This window comes from Perognathus longimembris, chromosome 14 (genome assembly GCF_023159225.1).
Source record: "Perognathus longimembris pacificus isolate PPM17 chromosome 14, ASM2315922v1, whole genome shotgun sequence".
NCBI lineage: Eukaryota > Metazoa > Chordata > Mammalia > Rodentia > Heteromyidae > Perognathus > Perognathus longimembris.
This window is the reverse complement of record NC_063174.1, coordinates 37866525-37889330: the sequence shown is the minus strand read 5'-3', so window position 1 is coordinate 37889330 and position 22806 is coordinate 37866525. Positions and strand designations below refer to the sequence as shown.

Below are 22806 nucleotides of genomic sequence, written 5' to 3'. Positions count from 1 at the left end.
CTTGAGGAAGTAGGAGTCTGGTGCCTCCAAGGGCAGAGTTGCCCTAGGGCAGGCATGACAGGAGCCTGGCCTGGTAAGGATGTGGGAAATTTCGTCCACTCTTCTGAAGCAGGGGAGGGGCTGGGGAAGGGGCACAGCTGTGGATGAGGAGGGGCCTCTGCCCCCACAGTCAAGGGCACCAACCTGTTCCCAGGCATGCTTAATGGAGAAGAAGATCTAGGAGAAATAATGTCTGTGCACATCTCTTCAGAAGACAAGGGAGAGTGTGGCAAAAGTTATCTGGAGAAGTTTCTCAGGTTTTGTCATTGGGGGAAGGGTTGTTTCTAGAGGCAACACTGCACAGACAGAGGTGAGAGGAAATTGAGGCTCCTGTCCCCACTGTCAAGCTCCATCCAGAAGTCCAGTCTGCAGGCAGCACCAGCTTCAGCCTGAATGTATCCCCCCACAGGACTGGAGCACAAGAACCCCATGGAGGGTCTGCTTCCTACCTGCATCCCAGCTCAGGGTTCTTGTGATCTGGAACATGGCAGACACACCCACCCCCACGAGCCTGGCACTTGTTCCCAGTCCCATCCTCAAAGCTCTGCAGAAACATCCCTTACATGCCAGTGCTGGCAGAGAGAACATTGGGAAGGGAGATGCCAGGGGCCACCTGCGCAGGTAGAAGAAAGAGGGACCATTACAGAATGGACACACATGCTAAGCACCAGCCGACAGAGAGCACCCTGGTGGCCACTTCCAGATGTCCCTCTACAATGACAAAGCCTTCTAGGAAATGGAGATGTTCATCCGAGGAGGACACCCAGAGAATAAAGCAACAACTGCCAAGGTTTATTCGTTTTTATTTATTTTTTATAAAACAAGCTACAAATTGTTTCCCTCCCTCCCTCTTCCCCTCCCTCCCTCACAAAGGAAAAAACATACAACATAGCCTACTCATATATGTGAGAGAGAGAATGGCTAGGAAAGATTGCGAATGCCTACCAGGAATCTTTTCTGCTTCCTCCAGGCTAAAAATTGAATCTGTGGTCTCCTTCAAGGTTCGATCTAGTACCACTTCTATCTAGCTCTAGCTCTAGCTCCTGCTCTACCTAGCTCTAGCTCTGATTCTACTAGCTCTAGCTCCAGCTCTAGCTCTACTCTAGCTCAATCACACTGTTTTCTGGCCAAGGATCTGGGAGAGGGCTTCCTTTCTACCTCACCACGTCAGGATGGAGCCACCAGACATCCCTGAGACAACCTGCTCAACTTCCTTCAGGACCAGCAGGAACCTTCTCTAGTCCAAGACTCCACCAGATCAAATCCTAAGAAGACCATGCTCCTCCTACTAGGCAGTGAGGACAGGACCCATGAAGCCCAGATCCCAAGTGGACTATCCTTTGCAAAAATAGATGGTGCTTGAGAGGAGGCAGGAGATGCAACACAAGATAAGGCCGGAGTGCCAAGAGCACTCTGATGAGGACCCCGTTCCTGGATTATGTGACTCCTCATGTGACTTTCCCGTGGGAAGTGACACTAGAAGAAGGAGTCACATGCTTCTTTTGGAGGCCATCAAAATGTGTGTCACCTGAGTGGAGGAAGCTGAGTGTCTGCCCTGCAGCTGGGCAGCCTACACTGGCATCCTGGCAACAGTGTGGAAAGCGAGGTCTGGGTTTCTCTCTAACTGGGTCATTATTCCTTTTCTGGGGAAAGCAGAAATAGATCTAGGATTCATTTTATTTCTAGAATTGCCCTTTAGGCTGTGGATACCATAAGAAAAGTTGAAGAAAATAGGAGGAACTCGAATCTTGGCTTTAAAAACAATAAAGCCAGAAGCTGAGTGCCAGCAGCTTATATCTGTAACCCTAGCTACTTAGGAGGCTGGGATCTGAAGCTCATGGTTCAAAGTCATCCCGAGTAGGAAAACCCATGAAACTCTTATTTCCAATGAACGGCCAGAAAGCTGGAAGTGGAGCTGTGGCTCAAGTGGTAGAGGACCAGCCTTGAGTGAACAAAAAACTAAAGGGCAGATCCCAAGCCCTGAGTTCAAGTCCCATTGCCAGCATGAAAAGAAAGAAAATAAAACTTTTGAGTTATCAGCGAGGTGACTGACTCAACTCTTCCCTCAGGCCTGTGCTGAGGCCCGTGCGCTGAGAGCAAGCTGACGTGCAAACCCGGTGTGGCCCCTACAGGAGGCCTGGGAGTCTCCTGTGAGGTTTTCCGTACACTGCTGCTCTCTTCACCTGTGCAGGCTTTCTGGCTCTTTTCCTGTGCTGCTACCTACCAAACATCTACTAAACAAAAGCCCCAACTGTGCACCTCTTTCTTCCCACGTCCTGTCCTGCGTCTCACCTTCCTGTCCTGCACACAGTTGCTCCGAAGCCTAAGTGAAATGTTTACACTGACCTAAGGCAAGGCCTCGCCCAGCCGCAGGCCTCAGTCTCTTGGTGGGATCTGGTATGCAGAAACACATGGCCTGTTGGTTGTCACATGACCCGGGCTGCTTCCTCTCCCCAGTCCAACCTCCCCTTGAGAGTCAAGTGACTTGCCAGCTTTGACAGCTAGCCATGCAGGGCTGTACACTCTCCCAACAGAGAAGACCGGGTATCCATCTCTCCATGCCCAGGGGCCATATCTGATGCAATCCTGATTGGCTGAGGATAAAGTCCTAGGTTCTAAAGGCTGGATTATGAGTCCTGAACAGCTACAACCCACAGCAGGGAGAAGGAAAGAAACAGACAAACAGCAATGTCAACGCCTGTACAAAAGAACTATACAATTTACATATATATTTATATACAGTATATAAATCTCTTTCTTCTCCATCCCAACCATACCCTCCCCTCCCCCCAAAAAACTAAAAGTTCTCAGTAGCAGATCCAAAAACGTACAATAAGAGAGAGAGAGAGTAAACAAGTCTTTCTTCCCTTTCCTTTCCCCACTGTGGTATTACATATTGGTGTTTACAAAGGAAACCAGAAACAAAACACACAGAGACGAGTAAATAAAAGTGCAAACACAGTGGGCATCACTTCTGTGACACGGGATGTGGCCGGGCCATGGGCAGTGCTGAAGGCTAGGTATCTGATGGTCCTCTTGTCTCCGTGGACTCTCCACCTGCCCTTTGATTTTCTGCTCCTTAAACAAGGCGTCCTACTGGGAGGAGGAAGGAGAGCATGAAAAGAAATAGGTGTGAATAAGCAAATGTTAGAGTTGGGAATACAAAAAGGCATAGCTATCGAACTTGATTTCCCCATCTGAGCAGCCTTTTAGGCTGGGGGTGGGGGCACACACAGATCTCCGGACTTGCAGGTAAGAGTGCTTCACAGCCCATCCTTTGCTATTCCGAGGCAGCTGGGTGGTATCTGGAACCACTTGACATTGCCTATGAAGCACAGGGTGGAGGGTACTGCATAAGTCAGACTACCCCCCACATGCCAGCCTTTCAGTCCAGGGCTGGGAGAAAACGGCTGTGTTTGTGAACAGGTAGAAATGGCAGAATCCTCTTAGTGCAGACTCCATCTTTCTGTTAGGTTCTCAGTAAAGACATTGAGCATGCAACTTTAAGGGACTGAGCCAAAGGCTTCACCCCACTGAGCTATCAAAGCTTCCACAGGGGGTCCAGACAGGAAAGGAGGGAGCTCAGAAAGAAGGTGACTTACTGAATGGGTTCATGCCTGCTCGTTTTTCCTGGGGGAAGCTGCCAAGGCTGCCACCTGCAATGAATAGGAACACATGACAAGGGCGAGGCTCTGACCTGATACTGGCTGGGCTTCTGCTGGTTCTGTGTTCCCCCTCCCCTGCCCCCCCCACTCTAACCCGAGTCTAAGGACAGACTTGGAAAAGAGCCAGAGGCTGTGCGGCTCAGCCTTTTGTGCTATGGGTGTCTGTGGCCATGTTCTCCTGCCTGGCTGAGCCCACTGCCTGCCAACACCTTAATCAAAGTCTCTATCCCATATGGCCAGGAACCTCTTGGGGAGTCCTTTGGGGATTTTGTTGGTTTGTTTGGTTTTGATTTAATTTTTTTTGAAACCAGAGTCTTCCTGCGTATCCCAAGATGATCTCAAATCATGATCCTCCTGTTTTAGCTTCCCAAGTGCTGGGATTACAGGGGTGACCTGCCATACCTAGTTTGGGGTGTCTCTTTGGAGTCCCCTCAGCTATTAACAAAGATGTTGATGGACATTTCTAGAGCTTTCTTGGTCTTGGTTATCCAAGTCACGGATATCAGAGGTAGAAGGAATCACAGCCTTTTTATCTGATAAAACTGGAGGCAGAGGCTCAAAGTAACTTCCACTAGGTCTAAGCCCCACTCTGTCTGCACCCAGCTTCTCATCATGGGGTGCCAGGTGTAAGGTCCATCCCGGGAAGGCTCCACTTAGATGCCCCCTACCTCATTAAGTCTCCACCCAGTTACCTGGGTAACCAGCAGACCTGGAGGCAGTTACCTCCCCTTTCCCTGAGGTCACATCCTAATCCGCCTGGCCACACCCCCTGCCCCTGCCCTAGATAAGGCAGGGCTGGGTGGGGGTCACCCCTTCTCTCCCTTCTCTCCCTTCTCTCCGGCCATGCATCATCTTGGCCACAGGCCGGTAGTAATAAACTTTCTCTCCTGCCTGAATACCGCGTGGCATTCTCCTTTACTGCCACCTACTTTAAAAACCTAACACCAGGCAGTTCTGAAAACTGGCCATGGGTGCTCTTGTAGGGGCCTGGCCACCCCAAGGAGAAACACGGAGCTGGGAGAAGCACACTGAGAGCAAGCCCGGCTCTGTGTGGCTCTCACCAAGTCTCAGAAGCCTCTGGATTGACTGAGGATGGGAACAGGAATCTCAGCGCACAGCCTCTGCTTTGCCTCCCTCGCAGAACTGCCCCAAGAAGCACCAAAATTCTTGGAAGACAAAAGACTCTGGGGGAATTTCCAATTCTGTGGAATCAAAGCCCACCCATGGGTCATGTGACCCCACAACTCAACATCCCCGACATTCCAAGACCCAAGGGAAACGAAACATAGAGTGGACTTGGAATGGCAATTAATGTAGCTGACTTTTCAGATGAGGACACAAACTCAGTAAGATGGACAGACCACCAAGCAGGAAGGTGGGAGGGGGGTGGTGCTAGGCTGCCTGGCTTTAAATCCCATTTCTTCACCCAAGAGCTGCTCTCCTCAGCAGTAGGAAGAAAGATCTACACACACACACACACACACACACACACACACACACCACCACCACCACCACCACCACCACCACCCCATAAATGAGGCCTATAGCAGTCCTCACCACTGAGTTGAGACTCAGGAAACAAAATGGATACTCAGGAGACTGTCTCTGCAATCTTCAAGCAAGTTTATCCGATAGGGATAAAAATATTTCCATTTTATGATAATAAAATGAGCAGAAGTTCAGATATGCCAAGTCAGCTACTCAGGATGGTATAACCAAATCCAGACTTGGCTATCTGACTCTGTCCCCATACTTTGGGCCACCAAGGAGGTTAGAGATAGAGGGGAGGCCAGGTACCCTCGGGCAACTTTCAGGGCGAGCTGGCATTTCTGACGTGTGGAGGCACTGGTCTCTACCCATCCCACCTGCCTCACAGGATGCTGGCAATAGTCCTAAAGATACTTTATAAATTGGTAAAGCCCAGCTAAGAAAGAGGCCCCAGATTTCAGAATGTTTAGCTTTTTTACTCTGGAAAAACAAGTCAGCTTTCCAGTGGGAAGACTTGATGGTTAAAAAAAAAAAACAAAAAACAAAAAAACTCTGGGCTGGGGATATGGCCTAGTGGCAAGAGTGCTTGTCTAGTATACATGAGGCCCTGGGTTCAATTCCCCAGCACCACATATATAGAAAATGGCCAGAAGTGGTGCTGTGGCTCAAGTGGCAGAGTGCTAGCCTTGAGCAAAAAGAAGCCAGGGACAGTGCTCAGGCCCTGAGTCCAAGCCCCAGGACTGGGCAAAAAAAAAAAATAGCTCTGTTCATGTGGCATCTATGACATTTTGGTCCTTCAGACTCAAAACTACAATCTGTAGATTCTCTCTCTCTCTCTCTCTCTCTCTCTCTCTCTCTCTCTCTCTCTCTCTCTCTCTCTCTCTCTCTCTCTCTCTCTCTCTCTCTCCCCCACAACCCAGGGTGCAAGCCCCTCTCAGGCCACCAGAGGGCACCACATGATACCAGATGACCCAGGCATGGGCTCCATTCCCTGGAGCAGCTACTCACCTATGGCTCAAGGGGCCTTTTTGTTGCCCCAAGAGCTAGAGCAAACGGACAGAAGGAGAATGTCTGCACTACGGCTACTTTACAGAAGGAGAATGTCTGCACTACGGCTAATTTCTTCTGTGCACGCAGGCACTGTGCTACATTCTTCACGTGCTTTGTCTTGTTAAACCCTCACATCCAATCCGAGACGGACACTATTATCTCCATTTTTTCAGACAAGGAAACTGAGGCTCGGAGAGTTTAGATGACTCAGTGAAACAGCTGGCAGGTAGCAGAGCTGGAATGTCAAGCCAGCTCCTATCAGACTTCAAGGGCCTCTCCTACATGGAGTCCCACCACTGCCCTTATCCCTCCCCTAGGCCTCTGGATAGGCACTGCCCGACTGAAAATCATAGCTCTCCCCCTCATTGAGCTGGCAGCACCCCACCCCCCAAGATCCTCTACTCCTGTTCACACTGCCTCAAGCCTGCATCTGCCCCTCTCTGCCCTGGACTTACCATAGACCAGTACTTTGGCTTCCACAGACAGCAAAAGTAGCCCTCTCATACAGAGCATTGTGTTCAAACTCTCAATGTTCTCTTTGTAGAGGGCTCAGCTGTCAGGCCTACAGGTGGGCCAAGGCCTGGCAGTGGTGCTACTTCATGTGTGTAAATCACAAGGCCTCTCCAGAATAGCCCGGGATCCTCAATTTCAAAGCAGAAAGGACTGAGGGAGTCTTGGGCTCTAAGCTCCATTGGGCTAAAGCACTATATTCTGTGCTATGTGTAGACATGGAGTTTGCAGAGAGAGGAACTCGGCTCTGCGGGCTTGTGGGCTTTAAATCCAGCCTCCTCCTGCACCAACTTGTGTATCAGACAAGGACTTCATAAGCAGCTATTAGATGCCATGTACTATGCTAGAGGTTAGGAGCTAAGATGAGAGTCTATGGTTTCAAGGGGGACTCAGGAAAGTAAATTGCAACACAGTGTGATGAATGCCCTTGAGCAAAGCAATGACCTCAGGCAGAATAGCAATACGTAAGTTCTACTGAGTGTCTTTCTCTCATCTCCATGTTCTATCACACACACTGCTCCATCACGCACATGACATAGACATGTGCAAGGTGTGCACTTGTCAAGGTGTGCACTAGCTATGCATGCATGCACCTTGTAAAGACATAGGCAAAGACATGCGCACCTGTATGCATACACGCGCATGGAGAGGCACACAAACAGGTGCACACCCCAAGTCAAACAGGCATGCGCATTACAGGCATGTGTACAGACATGTCATCGGCCTGTGCAGTCAAAGGCACTGCAGCCATCCTTCCAAAGGAAGCATGGTCAGGAGTCAGTCATCGGTGGCTCTTCTTTGGTCCCCCTCATGCCAACCTTTGGGGAGGGAAGGTCAGGAGATTAATTTTAGTCAAGAAGCTGAGCACCCTAGGGCCTGTGGGCCACACTGTGAAGTGACTTGAAATGAAAGCCTACCCCCAGAGAGGCATTGGATGTCCAGCGATTCCTGCACACCCACCCCACTCAGCTTCACAGCTTTCTGCAGATGCATCTGCTGAGCCCAGCAGACATCTGGTGCCCAGCAAGGCTTCAGAGGAAGCCCAGAAAGGCTCCCTGGACACTGACAACCCAAAACAAGGAGAAGCCCTTGTGTCTTCTTACAGTAAACCCTTCCTAACCAAGATAAGCCTCGTTGAAGCTTCCATTTCCAGTAAGTCAGCATCACTCCAACCTGTATCTTCATTCCACACCTCTCTCCAGCCCACTTTTTCCTCACCCCTACACCTGTCAGCCTTCCTACAATGCTCATCTCAGTGAACAACTCTATCCCATGGGCACACACAAACCCGGGCTCCTATGTCCACCCATTTTCCCCTCTTCCCCTTGGGGTTTCGTAACTTGGCCCTCCATCACCTTTCTCCTGGACTGTGCTACACCTGTTAGACGATGATGGCCTTGATCTTCTCTAATCAGTTTCCTACACTACAGACAGAATAGCTTTTGAAAGCAAAACTGATCATATCCTTTCTCTGGCTGGACCTCTCCAACTACCTCTTATTAGGCTTTCTAGCTGGATTCAAAGGCTCTCCAGCTTTACCCTACCTCTTGTCACCCCTCCCTACCTGTTGATACAGTCTAGTGCCTGAGCTCTAGCCAGTGAACTATAGGAAGTGCTGTCCCTTTCAGGACTGTCCCCTAAATGTCCCTCATATGCACTGTTTACTTCATTTGGTTAAGAATTAAGATGACCTTGGAATGTTAGCCATTCCAGAGTGACTACATGGAGCAGTCGCCACTCTTCCTGATCTTCACACGCGCACGTGTACACACACACACACACACACACACACACACACACACACACACACACACACCACTACCACCACCAACAACACTGCCCAGCACCATGCTCTGTTCTTCCATGGGAAAGACACAACGTCTTCTGCTATGTTGAGGTATGCCATGTATGTATGGATCTACTTGTTACTACAGCCTGGCCAACCCTGCTACTGCACTCTCACACAATAGCACGATGTATGTGATCACATATTGCCTGTGTATTTTCAGTAGACTGTATAAGTACAGACACTGATGGGTCAATTCTACCACTGTATCTGGCATGTGGCACTTTAAAGCATAGCACAACCCCAGTGAGTAGCTGTTGAATAAACGAGAGCCTGGAGCTTCATTTCTTGGGAAGGTCTTTAGGCCCTGTGCCTGGGCGGGGTGCGTGAAATGGCCAGAAGCTCGGGGCCCAGCACTCACCTTCTTTGCTGACCCCCAGGCAGCCCTTCAGCTCGGGCAGTGAGATGACCTTGTCCTTGTTCAGGTCACAGTAGTCAGTGAAACGCCTGGCACATTTCTTGGGCTTGGCTTTCTTCTTCACGTAGCGCTTAAAGGGCTTCATCTCACGCTTGTTAATGTCATTGCTGCTGTTGCTGTCCAGCTGACCGAAGTACCAGTGCACCACTCGCTCCTCCAGAGTATGGCTGGGGTCTGGCTCAGAGAACCTGGCCAGGAACAGAAATCCCCACCCCAGAAAACACCATCAGCACCACGCAACTCTCCCAAATGGCCAAATGCCAGAGTATTTGCTATGGTTTGAATGTGGTTTGTCCTGCCAAAATTCATGCTAAAATTGGTCTCTTATGTAGCTGTGTTGGGAGGTAGAAGCAGAACCTTGAAGCAGGATGAATGTCTTTCTCACGAGGCTGGGTTTGTTCTTTCAAGAATGAATTAGTTTTCCCAAGAGTGGGTTGCCATAAAAGATACATCCCCCATCCTCTCCTGCCTTTGCACAGGACTGCTTCTCTTTCACTCTCTACATGAGTTCAAGTTAAATGAGGTCCTCATTTGAAGCCAAGCAGATGCTGACAGTCTGCTCTTGGACTTCCAGAACCATGAGTCAAAAGAAGCCTCTCTTATTAATAAATCACCCAATCTCGGGGATTGTGGTATAAGCTGCCAGCAGTCAAGTAGCAATGACTCCTCTACATCAAAACCACCCAGAGCTTCTCAGAAATTGGCGCCATCAAGCCATTTTTCTCAACCTAAAAACTTGTTCAGTCTTAAGATAGGATAAGTCTTTTCTTAGGAGTCTCCTAGAGGGAAGTCTCCAGGAGGGAAGGGTAATCCTGACTTCATGCTCTTCACTGTCTCAGTGACGCAAAGCAGGCAGTGAGTGGCCAATGAGAAGACCGATGCTCTCATAGGTCATCGTCACAGAGCACCAGTTCCAGCAAGAACTGGGAGAAGATGGCAGTTGGCCCAGGTTCTAAAATACACAGAATTCCAGACTTGTAGGGGCAAGACTCTCTAGCCTGAGGTTTTTGGTCAAGAGGTCCAAGGTGGACTCAAGAGACCACCCCTTAACCAGCACCTGCCTCCAGGTGATTCTGCTGAGGAACATGGAACTAGAATGGCCAGGGGAATGTCCTGGTGTCCAAATATACAGTAATGACCACATGTAGCTCAGCCACACTATCTCTTGTTACTATGAAGTCACAGCGCCGATGTTTATGTATATAACTGTATGCACTGCCTACCCATCTAATTTATTTATTTGTACAGAATCTTTTCCTATAAAAAGGAGCCTAGCTGGGTACCGGTGGCTCATGCCTATAATCCTAGCTTCTCAGAAGGCTGAAATCTGAGGATGAAGGTTAAAAGCCAGCCTGGGCTAAAAAGCTCATGAGATTCTAATCTCCAGTTAACTACCACAAAGCCAGAAGTGGAGCTGTGGCTCAAGTAGCACAGCCCTAGCCATGAGTACAGAAGCTCAGGGATAGTGCCCAGGCCCTGAGTTCAAGCCCCAAGACCAGCACAAAAAGAAAGAAAAAGAAAAGGAGTCAAGTTGATAACAGCATTTTTGCTTTTTTAAAGCCAATGATGGGTCTATTCTAGAGGAGCTGGCTGGACCACCTAACCAGACAAACAGATACATACTTATTCCTGGCTACTGTGCCCAGGGCTTGACACCGAGTACATGTGGACCAGGCCTCATGTCCACAGGTTAGTAACTTGCCCTTGGGAGGGGAATACATTGAGGTTGAGAGTCTCACTCATTCAAATATTCAGTGTGCAAGGTGCTGGGGCAGAGCGAACAGGAGCACCCCTCAGTGTTATGCAGGAACCCCAGCCCAGGAAGACCACGGTGGCCAACACATGCTGAATTTGTACTTGGGAAGAAAACATCCAAGGTAATTATTCATGCTACCGTGTTTCCTGGGTTTTGCTGAGGGGAAGGCAACTATTCCTAATCCCTCTCTTGTAAATGAGTCAGCAAACTCCCTCCCCTGTTCCACACCTCCCAAGTGACTTCAGAGTTCAGGGGGAAAACAAAAGAAAAAAACAATTAAGCCAGTCATCCCTCCTAGGTTCCCATTCTATTCCTAATGAACTGGACTTCAGCCCTGGTATGCTCCCCTTGGTATCCTGGGAAGGTCCTAGAAGGGTATATATAACTAGCAGTGTGCAGCCAAGGTCATCTTGACTGGTTTAACCCAGGGAGTACCTGGAGGAAGTTGTGAGGAAGCCATGCAAAACAGCTGGCCACCAACTCTTTGGGGGGATCTAGTTAGTTGGTCATGGAAACCAGGTGTAGGTGATCTTTGAAACCAGACTGATGTTATTGGTTGCGGGAACTCAGATGGTGCTGGCAGCATTTCGGTGTTGTTACTCTTCCTCCATTTATCTGTACTATTCCCTCTCAAGGCTGGGCCTGCAGTGCATTATCAGGTGAACAGGCAGAAACTCTCTGTGGCCAGGACATGAGGGAAGACCATGCTGGGGAGGAGGCCAGAGGAGCCCCAAGGAAGGTCCTTGTACCAGAGGCTCGGTCAGGGATACCACCACCCCCAAACCCCTCCCACCAGGGAGCCAGGAGAGCTCCAAGGGGAAGGCAGCTTCCTCTAACCTTTAGGTTCCGTATAGCGTAATGTCTACCTTAAGGCTGGAATAATAAAGCCTCAGTCACTCAGACGGGAAGGGATGAAGTCATCCCACCCAGAGGCCCTGCCAGGGAAGGTTTGCTCCCCTCAACACGTGTTCCTGGGGCTCCTGCCTGTCCAGTTTTCAGCAACTCCATTGATAGAGCTACCCCCTTCTCCCCCCTCAGGCTATTTTGCAGCAAGAACTAGTTTTGCTTCCAGGCTTACAATCTTGAAGACTTTACTTCGGTGCCAGACAGTGGTCATCACCTGGCCCCAGTTTCTCTCTCTCCCTGTTCTGACTCTCTTGCTGCCCGTCTCTCTTCTCAGTAGAACCAGAGTCTTGCTCTCCTCTCTCACACCAGGACCTCCCCATATAGAGCAGCCTAGATTGTCCACCTCTGAGCTGCACACACAGGTCTCTGCCAGATCCCTTAAGTGGCCTGCTGGGCTAAGACCGGAACACACTTGCTTGGGAGAGGCCCTCCAAAGCCCCCCAAGCCATGACCCACATCCTCCCCTATGGGGCCCAAAGGTCTTTCCCCCGTCTCCTCCATCCCACATATTGTGAATGCCTTAGACTTTCAGAAGCATCCCTTAAGAAAACTCTAGTGCTGAGCCATACTTGGGAACTGAAACATTTGGCCAGGCCAAACTCCAAATGCTTTTGTTCGGAGAACTCTTTGGCTTTGCGTTTGCAAGGGAAATACCACCCTAGGTCCAGATCTCTAGGAAAACCATTCGTATAGACTGAGGTCTATACAGTTTGGGGCATTAATGGTTCCCTAATGCCATTCTAAGTCTATGGAGTCAGGTAAAACCCTTGATCCACAGAGGTGGACACTCCAGCCATGGAGGAACAGTTAAGTATGATATTTCTGAAAGAGGAGAGGGTGAGACCAAAAGATTGCCACTGTGTGTGATGTGGGGGTATTTTCCATACTCCTGAAGAAAGAAACATAATAGAGAAAAAAACACTGAAGGCATCTGATTTAAAACTCGAAATCAAATGTCCAGTTCCATAGTAGCCTTAATTGCAGACAACGTTGCCAGCCAGGGCCTTTCATTATAGCTTGTACAAGCTCCTGCTAAGACTTGTCTATCAGGAGTCCTGGAATGGCCAAACCAGCAGTGCATATGTATGAAAGGAGACTCCATGCTCCCCCTTCCCCTTCATGAACTGTGCAGATTGTGAGATTTTCCCAGGGGGATACTAGACAGGGAAAGAACAAGACAACCTTCACCAGGTTTTTCAAGAATCTCTCAGGTGATCTTTGCTAGATCCTATCACTGACACCCCCACCCCATACACACAATCTATTTCCTGGCCTCAAAACCATACCCCACTGATTCCTCCTGCTCTCACAACTTTCTGGAAGTATCCTTTTAAAACACCTGAAGCTTGCACTTCTGGCTCTAGGCAGACACTGGCATAGATTCCCACACTGTTCTCCCTCCCTCCTAAACACACACACACACACACACACACACACACACACACACACACACAACTACTGGGGTGGGGGTCAAGACTGCTGGGGTTCAAAGCTGGGACACTCAAGCAGGGGGCACAGTGGCTCCTGAAAATCAACCACATTCTTTGCCCCACATTATGACCACCCTCTGCCCCTCATCCCCATAGGTGACATTTTGGTTCTGCTGAAAGGACTCATGGGGTAGACAGAATGCCCACATTGCCTTGGATATGGTGTGTAGAAAAAAATATACCCAAACAATACCACATTCCAGACTTGGGACGGCCACGGTTCAGTGCCATACTGGTGCCTGCCTCTGAGCTATTTTAGTGACTCCTGCCTCCAGGGACGGGAAAACTCACTCGGAGCCAGGTCCCTCCCTGGCCAGCCCCACCGAGCCCGAGCCGTGGCCCAGAGGTGCAGAGGCCACTGCTCCGCAGTGCTTTCAGTTTTGTTTCTGCAGCCTCATCCCTGCCAGGCCTTGGCTGTGCCCATACTGCTGGAGAGCCAGCCCCATTTACCACAACCTGCTTTGGCCAGGATCTTGGGCCCAGTTCTGCTGCCTTAAGCAATTTTAGAGAAGGTAAGGTGGGATGGCCAGGAGGCCGGAGCCAAGCCAAGCAGACTGGCGGAGCCCCATGTGGAGCTGGGTCCCGGCCCTGCCAGCTGTGCAAGCTGGCTGGGAAATGCCAAGTCAGCCACATTCCAGCCTCTTTGGTGCAAAGCCATCGAGGGGCATCCACGTTGAGCAGGGAGGGTGAACACACGGTACACAAGGCCTCCCCTCAGGGGGCTACATGAAGGACTAGGGGGGTTACAGGGCGCATCCTGACAGTCTCTCCTCAAGGCTAGCCTTCCCTAGGGCAGGTGGGACAAAGAGAGAGTTCCCTTGCTTCACAAATTCACTTCACCAGAGTCTCAGAAGTCTTTCTTCCAGTCTGATAAAGCCTGTGGTTCCCTGGGTGAGCTAATTTAAGTAAGGCGGAGTGCTATTCCTTGGTGCTCTGGTGGGAAGAATTAAGGGAATAACTCAATCATCCAGCAGCAAGTGCGCACTGAGGATGGATGTCACTTGATATCTGTGATTGCCTCCTACCATGACCAACCACACCTGTTTATACAAATGCCTCATCCTGCTTTGTCTATTTGCAAATTTGACCACTCAATCGGGCTGAGGCCAGAAAAGAGAGGCTCCCATTACTTTGATTTCATTGCAAATGCTTCAGTAGGTTCCCCTCTCCTCTGAGCCATGTGTCATTGTGGCTCATGTCGAACTGCTGAAACCTTCTGTCCCGGTTTTACTTCTCTACAATCCACAGGGCCACCAGGATGATTGCACAAATGTGCCCTACACTCCTGTGGCTGCTGATGCTCCCTGGCATGACTCAGGAGCTCAGGCACCTCCTGGGCTCTGCTCGGTTCTGTAGAGTCAGCTCCTGCCTATCCACAACCTGCCTTCCTAGCCAAACCATACTGCTCTTACCATTCCTTCCACAGGCCCCTCCATCCTTACTCATCCTTCAATATCCATGTGCAGCCTCTGCTGAGATATCCCTACCCCTGGTCCATGGGGTTGGAAAGAGGTTATCCCATCTGTAAGTGAAGATGGAGCTCAAATTTCACTTCCTATATTAAGCCCTCACATACTCTCCCTCTCCTCAGTCCCAGCAGCCTTTTCCCAGCTCACACTGGCCTTGGTTCTATGATTTATATCCCTCCTCCAGGCTACAGACTGTGCCTTTTTCTTGGAATGTCCCCAGAACCCAACATGAAGCTTACACCAGGGGCAGGCTAAAATGTGAGATGGAGAGATGCCTTCTTCTGTCCTTTCTTCCATGTGTTCATGTGGTCTTGTCTCCCACTGGCCTCACTGATATCCATCAGTTGTCAGACCCTGGCAGCAAGGACTCACACATAGCTTCTTTAGCGTCAAGCCTGCAAGCCCAGCTCTGCTTGAATTCCAAAGCCAAGGCAGAACCCCAAGGGAGCCTGGATCTCCTCTCCTCCTCAGCTCTGTTCTAAATGTTACCCAATCACCAGCTGTCCTGTGCCTCTGCTCCTTCATCACACAAGAGGTAGCTATCTGTCTCAACAGTGCCTTAAACCCCTTAGGCCCAGGTAGGGTGCCTTAAAACTCGACAAAGATATTCCACAGAGAACCTGACAGCTGCACCAAACCTTACACTGAGTCCAGCAGTAGTCAATGAACCCTCAGGGATTTACCTCTCTACCCATCATTCACACTGCTATTTGTTGACAGATATTCTTCATTGCCTCCTACATGCCGGGCATTTCTGCAAATTCCGAGGACACAGAAAGGAAAAGGGGAGGGAATGCTCCTTCTCTGATAGAACTCAAGTTCTCAGTGGGTGAAAGAGATGATATATAAATGAGCTGGGGAGCTGTCCCATCATGACAAGCACCAGGCCAAGAGTTAACAAGGGGTACTGAGGCAGAGGGTGACTGAGTTACGGCTCCTCTAGGCTAGGTAGTTCCTGAGAGGTGAGGTTTCAGTGGATAAGCAGAGGGCAGTCGTGGGAAGGAGAACTGCATTCTTGGATGAAGGCATGGCTGGTAGGAGGTGGTCTCAGGCAGGCAGGGTCGAGCTCCTAGAGGCAATGAGGAAGATACACAATGGTGGGAGGGAAAATATCCAAGAAGGGCCAGATACCATGAAGACCATGCCACAGGTCATTCAGGTGAGCACTAGAGCTTAGACTATATGTAAGAAGATCCAGAGGGGCTTTAAACCCAGGAAATTTGATTACACTGACCAGGAACTTCTCTACATGTTGCTTCTCTCTCTCTCTCTCTCTCTCTCTCTCTCTCTCTCTCTCTCTCTCTCTCTCTCTCACACACACACACACACACACACACACACACACACACACACATTTCCTTGATTTCTAAACTAGTTCTGGTATATCTTCTCTTCCTGTGATTGAAAGTTCAGCCTCTGGGTAATAACACTACTCAAAGCAGTCCAAACCTTTTGTACCTATGAGAACCAAGCATAGCCAAGCTAATAGCTTAAAATTAAAAATAAATTTTAAAAAACATGTTTTGGAAAGTATTTTTAAAAGTATCTCTCAACTCTAAATTACACATAACCTGAAAGGGAAGATTTTATGCAAAGTCTGTTCCCTAAGGATACACTGGCATTACAAATATCCATTTCCTTGTTGTCTATAGGTGTCTCTTTGACCGGTAACGTAAGGACAAGGCACTAATCCTAACTTTCCTTGGCCACAGGGCCCATCCATCATCCCTGCATGTAACCAAGGTCCTGGGGAACACAAGCACTGGGGTTCCTATGGAGGCCACTGGGGTAGGGCTTGAAGTCTTGTCTCTACAAAACTAAAGCAGAATGGACAGGCAAGATCCATGAGCTGATGGTCAAAGACAGCAACCTTAAGAAGTCATAGAAGGGACTATCCACACCTGAGACTTCTAAACCCAGGCCTCTGTGCCCCCTGTCTTTTTGTGGGACTTGGGAACGAACCCAGGGCCATGCATATGGGAGGCATGTGCCCTACCACTTGAGTCACACCTCCAGCCTTTTTGTTTTTGAGATAAGGTCTTGCTAACTCCTGCTACTCTAAGCAGCTCAGAGTCCAGTTTTCTCTCATTTTTCTAGTCAACATGTTCCCCTTATTTTGGGGAATATGTTCCAAGTCCCCAGTGCTTGAAATCACTGGTAGACTTATTTCTTTTTTCTTTAGGGGAGGTGGTGGTTCTGAGTCTTGAACTCAGGACCTGGGCACTGTCCCTGAGCCCTTTCACTCAAGACTAGAGCTCTACCACTTGAGCTACAGCTCCACTGCCAGCTTTTTGGTGCTTAATTGAAGATAAGAGTTTCACAGAGTTTCCTGCCTGGGCTGGTTTTGAACCACAATCCTCAAATCTCAGCTGCCTGAGTAGCTAGGATTATAAGTGTGAGCAACTAGTACCCAGCTATTTTTATATTTTCTCTCTCTCTCTCTCTCTGGTAAAGTTTAATTGATAAATTAAGGCACAGTAAGAAATCAACAACAATAAAAGAGTTAAACAACACACTGTAATAAACATTATGAATTGTTTCTTTCTGTAATTTTCCTTTGAATATGTTCAGCTCATAGAGGAAAAGGCGGGCCTACTGAATCTCATTCCTGGTTTTGCATGCAACCACAGGTATTTTTGCATATCCTAAACATAAATCACAAAGGGCATGTAACACGGTGTATGCCTTGTCAAAACTCACCCTTCCCCTCTTCTTGGCAATTGGGGTGCAATCTCTTAGATACTGAGCTGCTGAGCACAGTGGGTGGCCCCAACAGCTCCTCTGTGTGGCCTCTCTCTCTCTCTCTCTCTCTCTCTCTCTCTCTCTCTCTCTCTCTCTCACACACACACACACACACACACACACACACACTTTCTCAGCTCTTTTGCCCTGCTCTCACAGGGGAAGGCCTGTGCCTTCAGGGGGAGAAGCAATCGTGCTATGCTATGGCCTAGTGGCAAGAGTGCCTGCCTTATATACATGAGGCCCTGGGTTCGATTCCCCAGTACCACATATACAGAAAATGGCCAGAAGTGGTGCTGTGGCTCAAGTGGCAGAGTGCTAGCCTTGAGCAAAAAGAAGCCAGGGACAGTGCTCAGGCCCTGAGTCCAAGCCCCAGGACTGGCCAAAAAAAAAAAAAAAGAAAAGAAAAGAAACCAGCCTGCAAGCTCACCTGACCAAGGGGGGCTAGGAGTAAGCACCCTGATCAGCAGTTTCCAAGGGTGACAACCACTGTACTCACTTTCTTTTTCCTTTCTTTCTCTCTCTTTTGTCTTTCTTCTCTAAAGTTGCATTTCACTGTAGTAAGAGCACACAATCAATCCTCTTAGCAAAACTCAAACCACATAGGGCAGCAGTACACTGAACTGCAAAGATCATGTTGATTGAAACTTGATGTCTGTTGATTAAAATCTCCCTTTACCTTCTCCCCAGGTCCCCTAGCAGCCACCTCTCTTCCATGATTTTCCACAGGTGGAGCTTTCAGATAGCTCATGCAAGAAAAATCATACAGAATGCGCCCTCCTGCCACTGGCTTATTCCATCTGGCACAATGTCCTCAATGTAACAGGATTTCTGTCTGTCTGTCTGTCCTCCCCCTCTCTCTCAAGACTGAATATGTAGTTTGCAGTGTGCATCTATTACACTCTCTTCATCTACTGGTGACATGTCTATATCTTGGGCATGTATGCAATCACATTAATATGACCAAAAAAGGGGAACGGATTCCTAGATGAAAACCTTTGTCCATCCCAGAATGCCAAGTAGCTGACAGTTATGCTTGTGATCCTGACCCTTAGCCCAAATACATACTCAGAAGTCACTGCCAGTGGTCTCTGCCATGCTTGCCACTTCTGTGGGACCTAGATGCCTAGGACTGTCTACCTAGTTGCCTTGCAGACAACAGCTCTGCTGCCAGCAGGGTGATGAGAAACTAGCACGTCCGCCTTGAGAAGCAATGGAGCTGAGAGCCAGGCTGCATGTCCTTGGCAAGCTTGTGGTACCTCTGCCACCGCTGTCAGGAACCTGAATACTCCCACCTTACCCCCTTTAGCTCCAGCCCAACCTCTGCTGTGCCCCTCCTCTGTTTATAACTGGAAGTCATATTGCTATCTCCCCCAGACCCTTTTCTTGTTCCTCACTGCCAATCTCATCTCTTTATTACCACCCTCCTACTCTTTCTCCTTCCATCCAGGCCCAGCCATTCTGAACTACAGATGTACACTTTGCCTGGACTCACTATATCCTTTCTTCCTTCATGGAATGGCTTTATGCCTCCTTTGACTAAACCTTAACTAGCTTTCAAAACTCAGTTCAGTAACCACCTCCTCCAGGAAGCCTTCACTGTCTTCTGTGCACTATGCTAGACAATCCTCTGCTCTTCTACCTGTGCCTTGCATGTATCATACAGTCTGTAAGTATCTGTCTAAGGTCAAGTATCCCCACAAGGCTGCCTCCTTTGAAAGTAAGAAAATGCTTTGCATTCCTAGGTAGCTAGTCCTTAGCAAAGGACTTGGTATGCTGTATATGCACAAAGGGTACTCCGTGGATGGAAGCATGCATTCTCCAACTGACCAACCCAAGGGACCTAAAGTAGTAGGCTCCAGAGACCCTGGCTCACCAGACAGATGTACACTTCAGCCCCAGGTAAAGATTTCTATGTAACTCCTGAACAAAATTGAATCTGGTTGTGAAAGTATCCAATTTCACTATGCACAACTCTCCGGAATTCTCAGAAGGCCACAAGGGCAACAAAGGTTTCTTCTCAAAGAAGAAGAAACACCACAGAATGCTTTATGCTCCCTCCTGGTCCTCATCAGATGCCCATCACCCATTCTGCTACTCAACACTCCTTCTTCTGAGATTAAACAGCTGGACATTTTCAGACAGCCTTGTTACCAGGTAACCAAATGCTAGAGATAAACAACTCAAAAAGAAGAAAGAAAGGTTGAGGAACAGGACGAATCTTTGTCAGAAGGTAGGACAAAGATGTGGGCATGTGTTTTCAGGAAAAGGATAGAGTCCAACTCCTGGCCTGGTCAACATCCCAGGCTTTCTTGGCCTCAGGCATGCAGCATCTCTCCACAGCCCCGCATTCACCACTGGACTCGCATCCTTCTCACATGCTCACCTCCCACCTCCAGTGGGCGCTGCTGAGTTAATGGCCTGAACCATGTCAGTGGTGAGAGCATCCAGTAGGCTGGTGATAAATTCCATTTTCTTCCCTTCTGGACAGCCTAAAAGATTAAAAAAAAAAGAGAGAGAGAGACTTGAAGGTAGATGTCCAGTAAGTAACAAAATAAACAGCTTCCTCAGCTATCATATCCTTCCCAAGTCTCTTGAAATCTTTATTCAGCCTGATCCATTTGGGGGATGTATTTACTGCCCAGATAACTCTCAAACCTTCAGCATTCCTCTACTCAGAGCCCAGAAGGTATAATCAGCCTAAATGGACAGTAATGCTTTCCATTTTCCTGTATATCTATCTATCTATCTATCTATCTATCTATCTATCTATCTATCTATCTATCTCTGTGTGTGTGTGTGTGTGTGTGTGAGAGAGAGAGAGAGAGAGAGAGAGAGAGAGAGAGAGAGAGAATCAACTCAGGTAGTATGTTAAATGCTAGGGAGATAATACACAAGGTTCTTAATCTGAAGAAGTTCACAATATACTGGGCTAATATACTTAAGTTAATGTCCAGGAAGTTATTGTAGGGTACAAAAAATGCTACCCTGAGAGAAAGAAGCATTACTATTGGAGCACAGGGTGTGATGGGTGGGGGGGGGGGGAATCCCACTGGTTACCAAGTTGATGTAAGTAGATCTATCCTCCTCCTTTACTCTCTTCCCTCCTCCAGCTTCTCCAAGTCCTTTGTTGCTCATCTCATCTTACTGCTCCAGAAAAACCCTATGCACATCACAAATATTCCTGTTCCATGTCTACACCCACATAAAAGAATATGGCTTAGAGAAAGACCCCTACCACATACACACCACCACAGAGATGGGAGCCCTAAAGCTCATGTTCATCAGCACCAAAGGGGCCCTCAATATACTCATGGCCACTTCTTGGCAGCTTCTAGCTTCTCTTTTCTCTCCAAACCTCCAGGTCTTGGATTAAACACTACTCATAAGAAGCATGGACTCTGAGGAGGGTTCCTCAGCTCCCTGCTGTTAACCTTCAGGATATCTACATGACTACTTGCACATACATGCCTTCTTTCATCTGCACACAATCAGCCTCATCCACGCTACGAACCTCAGGCTAATTTTGGGCACTAGATTATATCCAGTGCCTGGTGAACAATGGAATCCCCATTCTTATCTGAAGCAAGTGTCCTGAAGGCTATAGCTCTATTTTTGTGACAGGGATCTCTACAAAGCTCACATGGAAAGCCTGACTTGCAGGGCTCTCTACTTGCAGTTCTCACTTTGGAATCTACATGGACTATGAGGATGGGGGTATAAACTCCTACCAGCACCATTCTAATTTTCTACTGAGTAAAGACTATGGGATTCCAAGCCATCAGTGTTTAGTCATCTTATTGTGACTTATAGCAGAATTCACTATAAATAAGGAGAAATCCATCCCACCAGTGCTTTCAAGATCTGAGCCCTCGCGGTGTGTCTCATGCCATCCCCCTACCCACAACACTCCTGTGGCCATCTCGTGATCACCCAGAGATTATCATGAAAGCATCCTGTAGATGGTGGCAGATGCTGCCCAGGCCCTTCAAGACAGCCATCTCTGTAAGCAAACTTCTCTAAAGACTCCATGCTTCTGACCCCATGCTCCCTGTGGTCTACCTGCCCAGCGTCCTTCTTCCCTGTGGTCTACCTGCCCAGTGTCCTTCTTCCCTGTGGTTCACCTGCCCAGCATCCCTGCTCCCTGATTCAGATCAAGAAATGGACCCAGAGGAGGGAGTTGCCTCTACATGATAAGGGAGTGGGAGGGGGGGGAAATGGGTACCAAAAGGGTAGCATCTCTCACCTGGTAGCTCCCTGTCCTTGAAGGGATCTTCTACCTCCGTGCTCTTTGCTCTGGCATCACTCTCACAACTGGGCATCACATAGCTGAAAAGAGAGATGAGGGGTTGAGAGAGGTCCTCAGTAACTGAGCCTACTTCAGCTACTACTATCCAACAATAATGTGCTATCAGTAGGGATTAATAATACAACATTCCTGCACTGTCCAGCAGCTAGAAGATATTCTAACATAAATGTTCCCACTGAGACACGTGCAGGCATGTCATTTTAACTACTCAAGCATGATAATGGTGTCAATCTCAGATTTGCATACTGGACCGTGTGTGTGTGTGTGTGTGTGTGTGTGTGTGTGTGTGTGTGTGTGTGCGCATGCATGCACCCGTGTGCACACATGTATGTGCCAGCCTGAGGCTTGAGCTCTGGGCATGGGCACTGTCCCTGAGCTTTGTTGCTCAAGGCTAGAGTCCTGTCACTTGAGCTCCATCTCCACTTGTGGCATTTTGGTGGTCAATTAGAGATAAGAGTCTCACAGACTTCCCTGCCTGGCTGGCTTCAAACAGCAGTCTTCAGATCTCAGCCTCCTGAGTTAGCTAGGATTATAGGCTTGAGCAGTTGGCACCTGGCACGGGACCTTTTTTGATCTATGGAACCTAAGGACTTAATAAGTTAATTTTATCAAGAAACTGAGGTTCAGAGTAATTAAATACTTCTCCACAACCAGAAAGGAACAGATCTACAATCAGAGTCCAGGTCCCAAGGTCTTTCTACCAGGTCCTCATCTGCTCTAGAATGGAAACGTTTTTCTCCTTTGATGTGACCTAACTCCCACGGAACCAGTAAAAGGTAAAGCTGAGACAAGCCCGCATAACAGGAAGCTGGTCGCTTTGACCCAGGACTCAGCCTGAGGTGCAGAATGGGGTCTGAGTGGGCTTACCGTGTGGAGGTCCCAGGCAGTGGGCGCCCAGTATCCACCAGTACACACCAGCAGTAGCCAGTGGATTGGTGGCACTGCACTGGCTTATAAAGCCCCCCCGGGGCACACTCAGGAATGACAATGCCCTCCCGGGGATTCTGCCTGGCTTCTTCCAGGGCGCTCTGCCTCTCCTGGTCACACGAGTGGATTTTCTCTGTAAGAGAAGACACAGCCTCTGATGATGATCATGCCTGGGACTTATCCTGTCCTTC

At 48.8% G+C, this 22806-nt stretch overlaps 1 protein-coding gene across 3 annotated transcripts in view; it reads right to left on the bottom strand.

The window, feature by feature from the left end:
- Positions 1-1980: 1980 nt before the first annotated feature.
- Positions 1981-22806, bottom strand: part of Smoc1 (SPARC related modular calcium binding 1) — a 156276-nt gene continuing 135450 nt past the window's right edge. For 2 of the 3 annotated variants that reach the window (XM_048362371.1, XM_048362373.1), the window contains exons 8-13: positions 22556-22748; positions 21626-21708; positions 19766-19871; positions 8960-9204; positions 3642-3695; positions 1981-3135 (exon numbers count right to left, since the gene is read on the bottom strand). In XM_048362371.1, the coding sequence (XP_048218328.1) occupies positions 3119-3135; positions 3642-3695; positions 8960-9204; positions 19766-19871; positions 21626-21708; positions 22556-22748 (698 nt within the window). In that variant the 3' untranslated portion in view covers positions 1981-3118. The remainder of the gene's footprint in view (positions 3136-3641; positions 3696-8959; positions 9205-19765; positions 19872-21625; positions 21709-22555; positions 22749-22806) is intronic. The other variant, XM_048362372.1, reaches the window with a different exon arrangement.